The sequence below is a fragment of the Centrocercus urophasianus genome, unplaced genomic scaffold, assembly GCF_019232065.1.
Source record: "Centrocercus urophasianus isolate 14NV4802_14NV808 unplaced genomic scaffold, USGS_Curo_1.0 seq_10, whole genome shotgun sequence".
NCBI lineage: Eukaryota > Metazoa > Chordata > Aves > Galliformes > Phasianidae > Centrocercus > Centrocercus urophasianus.
Genome location: NW_024884142.1, coordinates 55953845 through 55972004, shown reverse-complemented (window position 1 = coordinate 55972004; position 18160 = coordinate 55953845). Strand labels below are relative to the sequence as shown.

Below are 18160 nucleotides of genomic sequence, written 5' to 3'. Positions count from 1 at the left end.
GCACTAACATTTTGGTTCTTTGGTGTTTACAATATTTATTGAATTCTTCTGTCTCCTTTCTAAGCTTGTCAGAAAAGCTTAATTTGTAGGTGTAGGAGTATTTGCAGTGTTTCTCCCGACTATTTTGAAAATCACAAATAAAATATCCAGCTGCTAGGCTTTAGATCTTACCATAAAAAGGAAGAAATAATGGCAGTAAATTTGCTTGCACTTATCATGATAATAATCATGTAAAGCATGGATTGAAGAAAATCCAGCAGTGAGTTTAGAAAAACTGATTAAAATCTACTATATACAAATTGACTGTGTCCACCCACCACTCCCACAGTTCCTCAGATTATCACCATGTTTATATTTTAAGTGTCTGCAGCATGGAGTTATTGAAACTATATCAGATTTTAATAAAACAAGGTGTTGTGGGATTTCTGTGGGGCTGAAGTTCAAGTTAAGAGACTTGAATATATAACACCAAATACAGACTTTGTCTGAGTTAATACCAAATGGAATTTTATTTAGTTTTCTTCCTTTCTCTCCTTTACAAAAGAAAAATTAATATCTCATCACCTCTAAGAAAGCGAAAGTTATTCTGGAAGAGTGAGAGATTGCATGGTTCCCAGCACTGCAAAAAGAAGTAGTTATTTTAAACAATAGAATTCAACCTGCCTTATTGCTTCTCTCTCTCTTTCTGAATGGACCTGTCTCTGCAGGATGGATTCTCAGCTGCCAAGCATACAGGTGCTAATTTATATGTATGTGAATACTCAAGGTTAACAAGAATGTGTTCCCCATGGGAGAAATAGTCAGTGCCATTCAGATTACATTTCTCTTTCCCTCTCTGCCATAGAATGGGCTGTCAAAAAGGTGTCTGATGTAACTGTAGGCCTCTTTCTACTCACACAAACAATTTTGATATTTCCAGTTGGTAGTAGGTGATGTATTTCTTCCTTGACTAGATGGCCAGCAGGGAGAACAAATGAAATTAAATATCTAAATTAAGGAAATAGAGGATAAATTTAACTCTTTTTTTCCTACATGACTGTAGTTGTCCCTTGTATTCCTGTAAAGGATGAGTTTTTTAATTAATTACTATTTTACAGGAAATCAGGCATCAAGACCCAACCATATGACCCAGGTCATATCTGGACTGGAGACTGGAAAAGAAGACTAATAGCTCAGGTTTTCAAGTAGGTTGCCCTCATAACCAGAGGCAGATGCCTGTCTATCACCAGTTTTACTGGATTAGATTAGAAACATAAGCACAATTTTTCTTTATTTCATCTCCGATGGAATTACGCACTCATCTGGAGGGTTAGGGAGGGAGGTCACCCTAGGCAGGGCTTGCAGCACCTCTCAGAAAGGAACGCTGAGCATGAGGACATGTCTCTATAGACTGCTCTCACTTTTCCTGCATGGACTTATCCAAAATACAGTTTAACATACAGAGACTTCAAAGCTGGCCCTGTGCAATGTGAGATAAGCTTTGGCAGGGCTGATGCTTATCTGTCGCTAAAAGAGCTGGTAGGTGCTGGTAACTGTGTGCAGTCAGTTCCTGCACTCTGCTCTCCATTGCCACCTGACCTTTTATTATGCAGCATGGCCAGCAGTCCCAGATAAAGACTTTAATTCCATGCTGCTGTGTTGTTTCAGTTCCCAAACAGCTGACTGAGTTAAAAATGGGTTAGACATTGACCATTCTTGGATTAGACCAGGGTCCTATTGCTTTTTAATCTTTTGATAAGATAACTGAGTCACGGTTTTAAAACTCACCACAGCATAGATTTCCAGCCTTCAGATCATTCTTACTTTTATTCCCTGAATTCTTCTTTTTTTCTTTTTTTTTTTTTCCCCAGGCCACCCAGAATGAATACAGGATTCTGTGGACAATCTAATTCATACTTCATGCTGAAGTAATGCTACCACTTCACTTATCTTTTATATCAACCTGTTTACACACCGAGGGTGGCACTGCAAGCCTGTGTTTGCTTGGTGATACTCTGATTTCCTGGGAGCCGTGTAATATTACTAAGTATTCTGAGTTAAATATTGAAGAGATGTCATCAGTTTCTAAAAGTCACATTCCTGCTTGGCTCTTTCTCATACTTGTTGTTACAAGCAAGATTACTGGGATCACTGTAACTGAAAAAATAAGGGGAAGGAGCGTTTTGCCTCAGGCTAGGATTTTGAAAGATCTCATTTATTTTGCACGTCAGCATTTATGTGTTAGTACATGGTCAGTGCCTCTGCTAGTTGTTTGTAAGCAGTTTGTTACTTTTTTACTTCACAATAGCTAAATCTGGGCCTGCTTAACCACAGAACATCACAGAGCAGACTGTGGGGGCAGTGGCTGAAAAGCAGAAGTGAGACAGTCAAGGAGTGAACCTTGGGTCCACCCCTTTCTGCTCACACCCGTTCTGTGCTTTCCATTTCATCTTTTCTTTTTCAGAAGAGAAACTTGAACTTGGAAGTCTCCACATTTCTGTTGTCATGACATTATTTTCCTCCTTAACCCCAGTCTTCATAGCAATTATATGTGTTTTGATTGGGGTAATACTGAAGAAGACTAAAAGAGAGAAGGAAAGAGGTGACACTGGAAGTAAGCCCATACCTCGTCCATGGGTGGATGAAGATCTAAGAGATGGCACTGATCACCACTTAGTGGAAGAAGGTAAGAAAAATCTTTTACAAATGAGCAATTTTATTGCTTGAATTTGGTCTGCTAATATGAATAGAGATGCAAACTTCTGGACTTCTTCACTTTGATAGAAATGCATAGTGCTATGCTGCACTATGCTTGTCAACTTGATGGAACAAGGTTATTCTTATGTCCTGTCCCTCTTGGTGACGGACGGGTCAGGGTGCAAGAAGAAAATGTATTTTCGAAGTTTGTTGTATGCTCCATGATCAGCAGATCTCAGATCTAAGAGGGATTCTGTGGGAAATGTAGGAAAGAAAGTGGATATTGTTAAAATTTTTTCCTAGGATGGGGAACTCTGGAAGGAGAGAGAGCTTCTGTCTGTAGGCTGACTTGGTAGGCACCTCATCCTGCTTTACCTACATGAGCTGTGTGGCACAGTCTGTATTTGATCTCAACACCCCCAGAAAAAAAAAGAAATAATTTTGTTACAGTTATGAATGTCCGTAAGAATTCTAGCTGGTTTAGAGTGGGGATCGTTTTGGAGCTACGTTGAGTCATATTTTTAAGAACAGTAGTAGTAGTGATGACGCTGATCTCTGTTCACTCAACAGCATATTTGAAGCTGCAAATAGAATGCCTTTTCTTGCAGTAGTGGTTCCCAATTCTCATCTTGGATGAAAGTATGAGCGTAAGATATACCTTTCCTTCTTTTTTGCTTCTTCATTATCTTCCATAATCTCCTTTCATTTCTTCATGGTATAAAAATCTACGCAGTTCTGTTCCTATGAAGTTTTTAAACTTAAAATTAATACAGCTTATTCACTCATGCTGGTTTCAAAAGCTTTTTTTTTCTCTCTCTCATAATGACACATTAATGTAGTCATTTTCTTGGATTCCTGTATTTTATATTGTTTTCTGTACATACAACTATTTCTGAGAACCATTATTTCTCTGTTTCTCAATGTTCAGCATAGTTTGAGACAGTATTCTGTATCAGTTTCCAGAAATAGTTTATACTTGGAACCTTTTAAACCATGTTGACAACTTCCCAAATATACAACATTTACTTAAAAGTTAGTTCAAATGTCATGCGTTCCTTTCTACAATGCAAAAGAAATCCTATACAAAACTATCCTGTTTTTCCCTTTTCTAATGGCTTACCAGTTTAGTTAAACTATTGCAAATTAAAATTCCTGTGGGTAGTTCAAGTGAAAATTCTATGAGTTATCACTGTGACATCTATGACTACAGCTGTTTGTATCAGTTTAAAAATGTAGATCCCCTGAATAAACAAATCTATTAGCCCTTAATGAGGAGCTTCTCTGCTATAGCTCCATATACAAAATGTTGTTTTTTTTATTGTTAGCTTTTTCTATCTTTAATGCAGTTGCTAAATTCAAAATTGTACTAAGTTATAAAGTGCTTACAAAAATTCATAGGTAGGTACACCTCTATGCCACTGCTAAAAGGAGATTGTATGTAAAACCAATGTACCAGGCAATGCAACATTAAATTAGACTTTCTTGTTTTAACAAGAAGTAATCATCTTTCCCTTAATGCCATGTGATTTAAAGGCAAGATATTCGCAAAACAGACAGGTCTTTTATCTCCAGATAAAATAAAGTAATTGCACCATGCTTGGTGAAGGTTTTTCTCAGCAGGAAAAAGCCCAGACTAAGTGAGAAGAGCGTACGATCATCTCGGAAGGGATCTGTTATCCAGCTAATGCCATAATAAATGATCAAACATATTCACCGTGTTGTCAGTGTAAAAACTTTCACTGACCACAGCAGCTGCTAAAATGGAAAAATGGAGTGTAAACAGATTTTTTTTTCTGAACAGTGGAGAGTATTTTACCTGTCAAGCAAATTCCACTATTTCACTAATGTTTCTTTATTAGAAAAACTCACTTCTACTTAAATGTCTCAAGTTGGCTTGTGCTTAAAGAGGTAGCTCCTCTGGAGAGAATTTGAAGTAGACGAGATGAAGCATTTTTAAGTTGTTGTCTAAAACTGGAACCCAAGGCTGCTTTAAGTAAATAAGCTGAATTTTGTACAGCCTTCTAATGGGAAAATGCAGGTAAATACCAAATTTTCTGATACTTGGCCATGACCAAAGGGCACTTTATCAATGGAATGAAGAAGCCTAATACTGTGCAGCCCTTGTACATTTCTGAAACACTTCAAGGGGCAGGTTGCATGCTGCACCTTCTTAGAAGATCACTGAACTTGCTCAGGCATCACCAGCATTGTAAACCTTTGTTCAAGTGGCACCAGCAGGGGATGTTTCCTCTCAGGGGGCAAACTTTTGGGCACTGGAGCATGAGATATAATTAGCTGATCTGCTTGGACAGACTCAGTAGAGCCACTTAATGGAAGCGAATGGCAGAAGAGAGAGTCACAGGTGCTCCCAAGCCTGTCTTTGTTATGCTTTCAGCTACTGAAGAGAAAGATATTTCTCAGAGCAGCCAGCAACACAGTTCCTTGGTTAAGCAGCAAGCATTCAGTCAGTAGGTTATTAGTTGGAAGTACTTCAGGTTTGTTTGCATGTCCATATATTCTGTATCTTCTTTCTTCGTTTATGAGATCCAGAATGAAGGACAGTCATGCTGTGGATTGGTACAAAGGGTCTGTATGTGTGGCTGTATCTTGTACTAGGTCTTGTCTAATCGCCAATTAGACATAGATTAAAAACACGTTTAAAAACATGTTTCTTCAGCCTTATCTTGATGCATGAGCCATGAGGGCTATCTCCTAGTGCAGGGCATTTGATTCTGAATGGTGGTACCGAGTCTCCCATGGCTTCAGTTTTACACAGTTGAATCTAGGTGTTTGCAAAGGCAACTTCTAGAAAATTATTCAGTCCAGGGAGTCCTTACCTAGTTAATTACTACAATACACCTGGCTCAAATCAGGAACAAACAAGTCACTTTCTTGGTCACATTATTCAGATCAATAACCTTGATGGATAAGGTAAATACAGAGCCAATTTACAGTGTTATGGAAGATCAGAATGAATTTTATTTGCAACCTTATTATTTTGAGGATCAGCTGCAGAGATTATTAGCAAAGGGATTTTATTTTTGTGTATTTAATTATTTGGGCTTTTCTTGGTAATGTTTGTAAGAAATATAAAGCAATGTGCAAAGGCTTAAATATCTCATCTCAGACTTCAGTGCTTATTGCTTATGATATTTCTTATAACTGACCTCTCCCACTACAGGTATATTTCGCCTCTCCCTGAGTTCAAAAGTTCCCCATATCTTTCAATAATAATACCATTGACATGAGTGAGACAGTAGAAATTTAGTTTTCCAATTTAATGACAGTTCATTCTTTATGTCATTTAAAAACACAAGACTTACACGAACATCACACTTCATTGTGTTTATCTCTCTGCTGCTACTCCAGTCTTTGTCATTAGCTGATTGAACTCAAAACCTGATCCAGTTTTCATCACTTGCTGGAATGTTATTCTAGAACCTCATGCCATAGGTTAAAAATTCTCCCCTGCCTGATTTCTAACCTCTGTCTATACCCACTTTTTATCGTTCCATCCTTTTTTGTTTGTTCCTAGCATACTTTTCCCAGGACAGGTCCATAACCCTCCTGTGGTTTATAAACAACAATCAAATTGCCTCACAGTTTTTCATTTACTAGATAAATCAGCATTTCTTCTCTATATGAAACAGTTCATTTCTCTGAAGAAGTTCAGAAGCCTTCTGTAACTGCATTATAGCGTGAGTTCACTTTCCCAATACCATGTTATTCTTTCTTCCTGTCTGTCTCTCCCATTTGATGCTTCTGTCGGTTAAGATCTTTGATCAATCCTTGGGGTTTCCAGGCTCACCTTGCTAACAACTATTTATATCCCACAAGTAAGGCACTCCATCTCCTTTAGCTTACCATTAGCAACACATTCAGTTCAGGATTGGATTCATTAATGGGATTCCTATAGTGGCAGATTATGTAGCAGTCTGCCATCAGTCTTGCAAAGAAGCACAGGGCACTTTAGAAATAAAAGCCCACAGCCTTTCTTTGTATGCATGTAATTACATTTTATGTATCATATCAGTTCATTGGAAAAGAGAACTGGAAGAGAAATTCTAAGTGTAGGAAGCAAAAATTTCTTAATATAAAATTTCTTAATGATATAAAATTGAGAGCCAGTAACACATAGAAATATCAGTGTGGGCAAGATAAGTGGCCAGCAAAAATTAAACAAGTTTTACTCACATGAGTTTAAAATATTAGAAACTCATAGCAAATGTGTTTCCTTCAAGCCAAGGCAAAATTTATTACATGATTTGTAGGCTGATTTTAAGTTTCAATGTGAAATTCTGAGAAGAACACAAACATCATTCTAAAATGCATCCAAAGGGCACGTCTATTATGAGATTTCACTTGGGATATCTAAGCCTGATGACTATCAACGATGTACAACAGAATAGAATTTATGGGAATATTGAGAATGTTTCTAACAAGATAGTTGAGTGACTAGCAGGATGTCTGTTGTACATCAAATGAAAGAATACACATGCAAATAAACATGACACTGGTAGTATTATATAATGTGACCTTACAAACAGGAATATGTCCAAACATAGCCATTAAAATATAGAGAGCATGCACCAAACAGATGGTATTGATAATGTTTTTAGCTTAGCATATGGATGACATTAACTGCTAAGAATGAATGGTAAACTCATGGCAGAAAGGAATAAATAATAGCTTATTTTATGTTTCAAAAAAATTTCTGGGTGAACTTTGATTTTGTGTGTCAGTTCTTTCACATCTAGGTTCTTCTCCTGCCTCAGCCATATTCTGATCTTAGTGCATTCCAGCACTTTTTTTTTTTTTTTTTTTTTTGCTTGCAACTCTAAATTAGATATTCTAAATCAGAAATGATGCTTCTCAAACATTCATTCTCACTAGTCATCTCACCCTCATCACGTGTTCAATATCTTTGAAAATATATGCCCTTTTTTTTTTTCCCCCTGCCGTGTTACTATGCTGAACCATCTTGGCCATGGATTAGCTGCTTTTCTTCTACTTAGAAGGAAAAAATTCCAGGAAAAAAAAACTCAAAAAATTTAACTTTACCATTGATAATACTGCAAGTTTTATACTTTCTAACTTGCTTAACTTCTATTCTTAGCTGCCTGTAAAACACTTACTTAATATTTTTATTCAGCCAGTTACATCTGAGATGAATTTTATACCTCTGATATGAAGCAGTGCCAAATGCCTCTGATTCCTGATCCCTGACTTTTTCAGTCTGAGTTGTTCAACTTATTTTTTCTCAATCTTTTATTTTCCCAAAATTAGAAACTTTCATTTCCTTAACTTGTCATGTAGACAATTAAATTGAATTAACTGATAATCTCAGTGCAGGGGCACTTTTTTTTTTTAAATCAAGTCCTACCCCCTCACTGAAACCAAAGCTAAGGTAGTCACTGCAGAATAAAAAGAACAGATGAAGGTATTCAATGCTTAATTTGGGAAGCCTTGTTTCTAGTATTACCTTAGTTTTTCCTCTTCAGCCTGTATTTAGGAAGATGTGCTTCCACCATGTACTTCATAGTTAACAACACAATCAAGGCAATATGACTCTTAAAGATGTGTCCTAATTCAAATGTGACTTTGGGAACTTCTTGTTTGTTTCACACCTTCCCAGAAGGCAATGCATCTCAAAAAGCTACCCTTGTTTTAAATATATCGCTTTTATATTTCTTTCTGATCTGCCACATCAATTCTGTTTATGTTTCCTGAATGTGTCCAAGTGGATACCAGCTATTGTTGCTTGATTCTTCTCTCCCTGTTTTGTCTTGTTTTAAATGAGATATGATTCTATGTCCCATACAGGCACTGACTGCTCTTCCAGTTTGCAGTCTTGACCTCTGCATTCAAATGTCCACAAGCAACATGCTCTTTGAATTAACTAAATCCTCTGATCAACTCTCTAACTACTCATCTATATAGATAATTTGATCTTTCTGTTCTTCGACATTCACAGCTTATCATTTACTCTACTTTCCTCTCCTCATGTTTCAAAATCGGGTATAGAGATTACACAAATTTCCTCCAGCATTAAACTCCTAGTTGACAAACCTCTTTTGTAAAGGTTTCAGTAGTTTATACTCTAGTTTCCATATCTCTGACCCAAAAGGATTTTTGATGATTTTGCAATAACAGTAGAAAAAGAGATGTTCAAGCAGGGCTTGGATAAGCTTAGGAGCCAAAGTTAGACTGTGAAGTTTCCACCACCAGGAATAAACAAACAAACAAATAAACAATAAATAGAAGGTACAGTGCATTGTATGTATGTTATTTCCTGTTTTCTGAACCTTGGCAAAATCTGATCATATGAAAGTAAATAATGAGAGCACATAGGAACTATTAGGGCTAACTTTTTATTGGACTATTTCTAAGTTATTACAGATAGACTAGAAGTATCCCATTCCTGTTTCTCAGTACACTCAACACTGTAAGCTTGGGAAATGAATAGGAATGGTCACTACAGCATATTGGTATAAGCATGAATAATATAGTTTGACTTGAAATTTTCACTGGGACACTAATCCAATGTATAATACTAATACAAATCTAATACTAATTCAGTATAGTTTTCTGGTCATATTTTTGCCTTATGATACACATGCACAACCTTAACTGATTTCAGAGTTTTTTATTATCATAAAGACAATATTTTTTTCCATTTAGAAACTCCTTATGTAAGTTCCTGTAGATAAAATTGCAATGTGTGTCAGTCTGTGTTACTTTTAATTCTCAGTTCAGCAAAGAGTATGTTGGTTACATCAGAAATACCTGCACACACAAGAAGTTTTTTGAGAAGCCAGCTGCAGGCAGCGATCCAGCTTTCAGGCCTGTAAGTCCTTCAAGAGGAGATTTGGGGATTTAAGATTCTCACAAACTAATTTTTACACCTGGTCTCCGCTTCCCATTGCCCTGTAGCCATGTTCTTGCAGGCTTGACTGAGCATGCCTAAGACAGCTGTGAAATGCTAAAAGGAGCAAACTTTCTGGGTGATTTATTTGTATGTAAAAAGAAACATATGTTATTGGGGGGTTCAGAATCACTGTTTAGATTCAACATGTGCAACTGGATATATTGCATTCCCTTGCACAAGCTGAGCCACGCTTGTGAATATTTCACTGGTATTTATAAAATTAACAAAAATCATCCTGGTCTCTAAGGCAACTACATACTACAAAAGCACAGAATTAGCTGCTGTTTGAATTTGCAATGGAGACTGCTATGATTTTGAAATAACAGCCTAATGACAACTAGAAAAGAACTGGAATATTTTTTCCTGACTCAGCCCTCTGTAGCAGATTGCTCAATACTATCGACTGGCAGAAATGCAAAATTTAAATGCTTTTAACTTCCATATTACAGAGGCAAAAAAATGCCACTGTTCATTCTAGGAACACAAAGGAGAAAAAGTAGATTTCAGAGAGAGCAGAAGATGTATTTTATGGTATTTCAAGTGAAATTAGGAATCATTCTGAGTTCTTAAATTAAAAACAAGAAACACAATACCCTGCACCCTACTTATCCTAAGTATAAATGCCTATTACCCATTTCCCCTTTTGCTGAAAGTCCCATGAAACCAAAGAACTTAACCACAAAGTCCAATTTGCACATAGCCTATGAAACATGAACATAGGAAGAAGCTGACATTCAGCTCTTCAGAGGAAATCTTACACATCTTGATAGTTAAGTTCTGTTCTTAGCTTCAGCAATTTGATTGATTTTTTCCTTATTAGACTGCTTGGGAATGCATATACGTGTTCAGATTCGCTTACTGAGAAAAGTGGGTTGAAAATCTGCCCACCTTTTCAGTGTTGTTTCAGCTTATAGTACACTTCTACAGGAATGCTCGCAGACTGTAGAGCTGAAGGATGTAACTTATTCCTGGATCACAGTTCTACAGCCAGTTTTCTTCTGCCTCTTGGTATTTAAACAGTTTTTATGTTAGCTGGAACTTGGGATCAGTGAGTTGTGTCAGCGGGAACCTCAGACTTTGGCTTTCCGATAGTGTAGAAGTGCAATGTATGTCAATACAGACCAAAGTGCATTATGACAGTAAATGTCAAAGATATCAGCATTCTCCAGCTAAAAAAAAAAAAACAAAAAAAACAAAAAAAAACCCTAACCACTTTTTTTTTCTTGCAGAGGTTGATGAAGAGTGGCAAGGACTTGATGAAAATGTTGCCCATGTGCCCTTCATTGCAGAGCGTTACTCTGAGGCTGAAATGATTAAAAGGTCACGGTCATTTTACGAGCTTCTTCATAAGAGGCGGTCTGTCAGGTTTCTCAGTGATGAGCCAGTCCCCAGGGAGGTTATTGATAATGTCATCAGAACGGCAGGTAGGTACTGCGTTGTTCAAAGTCTGAAAAAAACCAACCTTCAGTGTGGCTGTTCCACTGCGTAAAAGTGATATGAAGAATCCAAGGGAATTGGCACTTGGATTATAGTCTTCCTAGACTCATCTAAAGCCATAACGAGTTGACTCATTGACTGCTTGGAAATTAATCAGCTTCAATGACTGTATGTTAGGGATATGTTTGGAGCACTTCTTTTATAGTTTTAATGCACCTTAAAGGAGAAAAAGATTAAAAGTGTGAAAAAAAACTTCATTACTTTTGAAGGTATTTTTAAATAAAATTTAAATATATTTCAGTGAAATATCTTTCAGATAGGAATACTGAAGTGTTTTCTCTCAAAAAATGTCAAACCATGTGTACTTCATGTGCTTTCTAATTTCCTCATGTTATTTAACACATACATTTTTTGGTTGTTGTTTTTCCTCAGACAAATTTATGATCTTGTCTCAGATGTGAGAAACATTTCAGATAACATAAATGGTTAAGATTTATTTTTTTGTAAAAAAAGTTTCCCTTAAAGAGCAAAAATAAAACTTTTCCAGTCTTTCCAGTATCAGTGCCATGGTCCTGTTGCATGACTGGGATGTATGCAGAGGACCTTGATCATGGTTTGGCTGATGATCAGATATGAATTTTCATTTTTTGGAGAACTCATGTGTTTCAAATCATCACTGTAATGTCCTCATCTAATCTCATCTCTGCTTTAGTAACACTGACTTCAGGCAGTAATATGTCTAACACTCATTATTTATCTTAATTCTGTGAACTTGCCACTATATTGTTAGTACAGAACAATATTCATAAGCTACCTTAGAGGAAAGTTCAATAGACCTTAATGGGATTATTAATAAGGAGATTCTTAGCATTTGAGGTGCATTGTTTTCTCTTTAAAACTGTAATCAGCTTTGTTACTGCACTGTAACGAGACTCCATCTTCTTCTAATTAGCTGGGAGTCATTAGAACACTGAACATGTTTTAGCAAATGCAGCAAAGTGAACAAGCCTGGAGTACAGATGAAGTACTTTGTAACCCTGAAAGCTTTGGGCTGTGCAGAGGAAATGAAAACAATGCAAAACACAAATGTCATCAGTTCTTATCCAAACCTGAGGGAGAGATGAGGTTCTTGATACAAACACATTTTAATATAAAAGATAAATAGTTCAAGCTGCTTCTTATTCAGTGTTTCTCAAGCTGAATTCAGTGCTCACATGAGCAAATGTAGCAAGCATCTAAGAATTTCAAATATTTTTTAAGTGTTTATGTGGAGCTAGAGAGATGTGAACAGTGTTCTTTACCCTATTTCTCTGTGAGCTTGCACAGACAACTATATCCTTCAGCTACTGGCTTTCATCTGCTACGCATTTAAAATATTCTCCAGTAGTGACAACATGTAATGATCAGGGCTGAATGAGCAAGTGGAGACTGAATACGTACATAGACCAGCTGTCTTTGGGACAACAAATGCAAACCTGTATGGTATATGGCAGGTGTCTGCATTGTGCAGTTCCTCTTATTTGTCAGCTAGTGACAGATTCCTGCGGGTGGTTAGACTTCTTTCCTTGAAAGCTATTAGCTTTGCCCTTCAGCTAAAACCATTTCTGAATTTGTTGCATATTCAGATGATGTGCTGCTTTGGGCGTAATAATTTGCATTAACATTACTGCATGCATATATTGCATCACAATATTGCCTTATCATAAAGAACCACAAATGAATTTTTACAAATCCTTGACTTTTCCTAACTGTTAAATGGCAATTTGAAAAGAGTAACCTCAGTCACTGGATGGAATTTTACACTTACAAATGCAGAGGTTGTGTGCTAGAACATATCTCTGCCCTTTTCTCCCAATTCATCAGCTTTCTTTCCCATTGCTCTGATGATCATTTGAAAGCCCAGAGGGAAGAGCTTATACCTCTCACTGCACCCTCTTTCCCAGAATTCTGCTAGCTGCCTCTTCATCTTTTCCCATTCTTATACTAAGGTACTTCACCCAGTGGAGCGCACACTGAGCCCTGGACGTTTGTGGTGGTGCAAGATCCAGATTTAAAACATAAGATTCGGGAGATTGTAGAAGAAGAAGAAGAAATAAACTACAAAAAAAGGATGGGAGATAGATGGGTCAATGACCTGAAGAGATTAAGGTATGAAAAGATGACTTAGTTAAGAGTGTTGGAGGGAGATGTGTTTTGGTCTAGGAAAAACTATACTGAGAGTTTTGTCCATGCTTTTCTTTTTGTATTTTGGCATTTATTTTCAGTAAGAAAAAACAAATATGAAAATATTTTTTTAAACCTTTTTTTAAAGACTTTCTTTCAAATCCCTGTTCCTCAAGCTTCCCCCATTTTCTGGTGCTGCACAGAAGGGCAACTGTAAACATTTCCCACTTCCTGATGGCAGAGAAAGAACAAAGATAAGGTCAGAGGCTGTCCCAGCCAGTGATCTATACTGTGATCCCTCTGATGATTTTCAGCTGGGCTTCTTCCCAAACTCCTGTCTGAGGAAAGTTGAAGCTCCCTTCCCCCAGCAGGAGTTGCGCTTATTTTTTTTTTAGTGTTAATTCTGGCTACACATTATGACTCTGTGCTTCAATGTTACCAGAAAAAGGATGAAATAAGTGATTTGAATGTTCAGCATACCCTTCCTTGTTGTTTGCCTTTGTCTTGATTTTCAGGATAACAAAAATCTTATTGAAAGCATCATAGTCTAGAAAATTAAAATGATAAAAGAATCCTATCACGATTTCTTCTAGTATACTTTTCCTTCCTCCTCTGTTTTTAGATATTTCTAAGATATAAGATTGGCAATAAAAACCTAAAAATATGCGTAGCTCCTTGGTGGCTGATCCATAAAATTCCCTTGAGTAAAAGTGATGACACATTCTCCATCTTGAGACTTTTCCAAGCATTTGACTTTGTCATTTTTATTTTTCTATATAATCTCTATTGCCAGAAATTTTTCCCATTTTTTCCTGTTATTTGCCAAGGCATGAAGCCCCCATAGTTAGTAGGAATTTTGCATTTGGCTGTTGTAGTCCAAAGGCTAGACTTTATGCAAGTGTTGAATTTTGCAATATGTAATTTTTTGAAATGCCCTACAAAGTCTATCTGGCTTGATTAACTCTACACGATGGGAAGACATATAGTGAGTCTTGGCTTGTCAAATGAAGCATATGCACAAGCTTTATAGTGTTAATTTGTTCTCTTTCTTTCAGAAAACTATTATTTTTCAGGTGCTTATATGTTATGTAAACTACTAAAATGAAGTACTCTTTATGCTTTGAATGAGAGCAGTACAAAATAAACTTTAAAAGAAAAAAAAAACCAACCTAAATCTGACATCATTTCTGTATGTATTCCCACTGTGACAAATTGGGAACCAAATAAATTCTAATAGGGCTGAAATATCCAGCAATAGGATGGCAACATTTGTTGTTACATTCAGGTTTATACTTTAGACCAAACAGTTCCGATCTTTTCTTGTAGCAGTTTTCCCTACAATCATAATAATGTTGGCATTGATGACAACAGGTAGAGCTGGAGGTCTGCAAAATTTTGGGAATTAAACCATCTTAAGGACAAATGCTTATGAGGCCAGTTCATAGATAAGACGTCAAGACCTAGCTCCTATTTTTTGCCATTCTACTTTTCAGTTCTTCAGCTGAATGTGTTAAACCTCAGAACTCTATTCAGGCATTTTGCAGAAATGTTTCTGTTTAAGCTGATAATACTTAATCCTCTACAGAATATGTTTTAAGTTTTAGCCTACTGCTATAACTGTCATGTATCTTTACTGGACCTTTGCAGATAGCAAATGTGACTGACAGGAAAGTGAAAGAGTTGCAAAATAAATGTCTTAAATATTCTTTTGCAGAACAAACTGGATCAAAGAATACTTGGACACTGCCCCCTATCTCATCCTTATTTTCAAGCAGGTGTATGGAAGGCTTCCAAATGGCAAAAAGAAGACCCACTACTACAATGAAATCAGTGTATCTATTGCCTGTGGTATGCTGCTTGCTGCCCTGCAGGTATGTTGACAGAATTGGCACACTGAGAAGTCACTGTATCGGTTTCAATTACATATCAAAAGTGTTCTGCCAAAATAAGGGTGGAACCCAATTCAGATTTTAACATTCAGTCCTCCAGACTGTCCAAATCCTGGCAGTACATCTTAATTTTGAGTTTTAAAGTTACTCTGCATAGGCCCTTGTCTGTGCTGATTCCTATTGTCAGTACTGCTCAAGAAGAAGAAAAATGCAATGCAACTCACTTTTAGAGTTGTCGCTGTCCTCTTATCACAGGCTTTAGCATCTGTGGTTTCTGCCTTATGTAGTTTCTGCTTTATGTTAACAGGAATGACAAAGGTCTGTAGGTTACCAAAGTATGGCTGTACAGCACCACATTTTCAGTAACCTCTAAAAAATGACTTGACCCTCAATCGATTTAGTTCACAATGCTGGAAAAAAATATCAGGGACATATTTTACCGAACAGACTGTACTATTTCAATCAGTCTTTCTGAGATATTTCTGAAAATGTACTGATTTCTAAAGCTCAGCATGCTTGACACCAACCAGTTGGATTTTCTCTGTGGTTTCTCAGCGCTCAATTCTGCTTGATGTATCTGATGTACTCACACAAGTACTTAAATAATGAAGATATTCTGATTGTTAGCTTGGACTGTCAGCAGGATAACTGCAAGCTGACACCTCTTATATTAGGCCAGTTCCCTACTGGGAACTGCCATTTCTCCTCCATTCTGTTTTGAGTGATGTTTCCCTGCCTGAATTGCTGTTCCTTAGGAGAATCTTCAGGATGGGATGTCAGAGAAGAGGGCGATACAGATGCACATCACTGGGGGTATTGCTATTCTGCAGCTGCACGGGAGTGTCTATTTTCTCCCCATAGAGCTGACAGCAAAGGGGATGCACAAGGAATAGAGCAGAACAAGCGCTATGTCACAGGAGCCTAAATTAGTAGATGTAGGAGTGACAAAACTCCACTTTCTGCCAGCTCACCATCAGGTGGGACTTCTGAAACTCCCTACCCACTGTTAGGCTCCTTAGTGCTATCTCTTCCCCAGCTCTTAGAAGTTAATTGACAACACTAAATGGCACAGTGCCATGGACTACTGTTAGCTTTTCTCCTCTTTAGAAGATCATAGAATATGAGAGTCACTTTGCCTGAGCATATCTTAGTGTCTGCCTTTTGTATCTCAAAGCCAACCAACATGCTTTGCATTACATGCAGGAAGAGATTGAAATGCACGTGCGCAATGTTCAAGAAGCACCTCAGCTGTGTGGTAATGATTTTTGGATGGTGTCAGCTCCTTCTTATTTGTCAGATCTTTTTTTTTTTTTTTTTTTTTTTTTTTTTTTTTTTTGTGAGATTTCATATGAGGGCAGAGTGATGCACAAACTTATTTTTGGTTTCTGATGCAAGCCAGAATGTTTATCACAGACTCCTATGACAAGTTCTGAGGCAGAGTCTGTGTCTCCTATCCCTGTGAGGTACAGAACTTGAGCAGGAACAAACATTCGGAAAGCTGTAAGACATCTTCCTGCCAACAATCTGAGTTTAAGAACCAAAACATTTCTCTGGGGTGATATTCCACAAGTGAAATCTCCACAAGTGCCTTTCATCTTCACTGTAGCTGCAGGTTCCCTATCGTGATGTACACCACAGGCAGACTCCTGCTATACAAAGTACAGGTATGTTAGAGAAAAGAGCTATTTCCATTAGCTTGGGCTGTTGCTGCAGTGGAAAAATGCTTGTTTGTTGCTGTTTTTTGTTGTTGTTGTTGTTGTTTTCCTGGAGGCATCTTTCATGGCACTGCTGAGGCAATAAGTAAATCGGATATTCTAAAGCCTGCAGAAGAGCGTAATAAAGCAGTATTTCTGGGCTAGTCAGTATGAGAATATGTGCAGGTCTCAGGAGAATAATGATTACAAAGGCACCCAGCACAGACCTTTGTTTCACTCTGCTCCTGTCTCCTTGCAGAATGCCGGTCTGTACACGGTGACCACCACACCCCTGAACTGTGGTCCCCAGCTGCGGGCGCTGCTCCAGCGCCCAGCCAATGAGAAGTTGCTCTTGCTGCTCCCTGTGGGCTATCCCAAGAAAGATGCCACTGTGCCTGCACTGACTCGAAAGCCATTAGAAGACATCATGGTGGTCATGTGAACCCAGGGCCATGAAGAGAGAGCACAACTTACTGCCTGCTAGGAAGCAGCAGCCCATTGAAGTTGTTGATGCTTTTCCTGTGTATTACGCCCAGCTTTAATGCTCACATATTACTGCTGCTCTGGCTGTTTACACTCATGCACCTTTTAGTGCTAGTAACCACGGTGCCTGCTTCTACTAACAGCAGCAAGTAGTCATGCATGGTGCATTTAACAGGTACTATTACCAATGAACCTGAGCAGTTGTTCCAAGAGACAAGTACAGTAACATTCAAATGACCTTCATCACTTGATTTTTCTTATGTATTGTAGGGACTGATCTTTCCTTGAACAATAACACATATTTTCCTTATGCTTTTGTGATTACCACTGAACAGTTGTTTTTACTTCATAACTTTAATGGAGGTTGTATGTCGCAGAATCATAGTACCATTAAGAGTGGAAAAGACCTCCAAGGTTATCTAGTCTAATTGTACACCTACCCCAGATATTTCCCCATTAACCGTGTCCCTCAGTACAACATCTAAACATCTGACAGAATCACAGAATAGCCAAGTTTGGAAGGGACCCTCAAGGATCATGAATCTCCAACTCCCCTGCCACATGCAGGGCCACCAACCTCCACATTCAATACTAGACCAGGCTGCCCAGGGCCCCATCCACCCTGGCCTTGAACACCTCCAGGGACAGGGGACAGGGCATCCACAACCTCTCTGGGCTGCCTGTTCCAGTGCCTGACTACTCCTGGACCTGAACCTCTCCTGGCACAGGCACTGAATAAACTGCCCCATAGTAAAATAAAATAAAATAAAATAAAAAGATTCTTGTGATGGCATCAGCTTCCTAGCCACTTATTTATGAGATAGGTTTCCCTCATTCTCTCAGTATCCCTTGCTTGCCATTGAAGGGCTAGTGGAAAATACCACCTGTAC

General features: G+C 37.8%; 1 protein-coding gene across 2 annotated transcripts; it reads left to right on the top strand.

Moving 5' to 3' along the window:
• The first annotated feature begins 2085 nt into the window (after positions 1-2085).
• IYD (iodotyrosine deiodinase) lies at positions 2086-17580 on the top strand. 2 transcript variants are annotated; one of them, XM_042829582.1, is made up of 6 exons: positions 2086-2230; positions 2444-2665; positions 10834-11028; positions 13030-13189; positions 14919-15075; positions 17047-17580. In XM_042829582.1, exons 2-6 carry the CDS (start codon positions 2485-2487, stop codon positions 17227-17229), a joined length of 876 nt encoding a protein of 291 aa, XP_042685516.1. In that variant the 5' UTR covers positions 2086-2230; positions 2444-2484; the 3' UTR covers positions 17230-17580. The 2 variants fall into 2 exon arrangements, with proteins under 2 accessions (XP_042685516.1, XP_042685524.1); XM_042829590.1 differs by having other exon boundaries at positions 2086-2253.
• Positions 17581-18160: the final 580 nt, after the last annotated feature.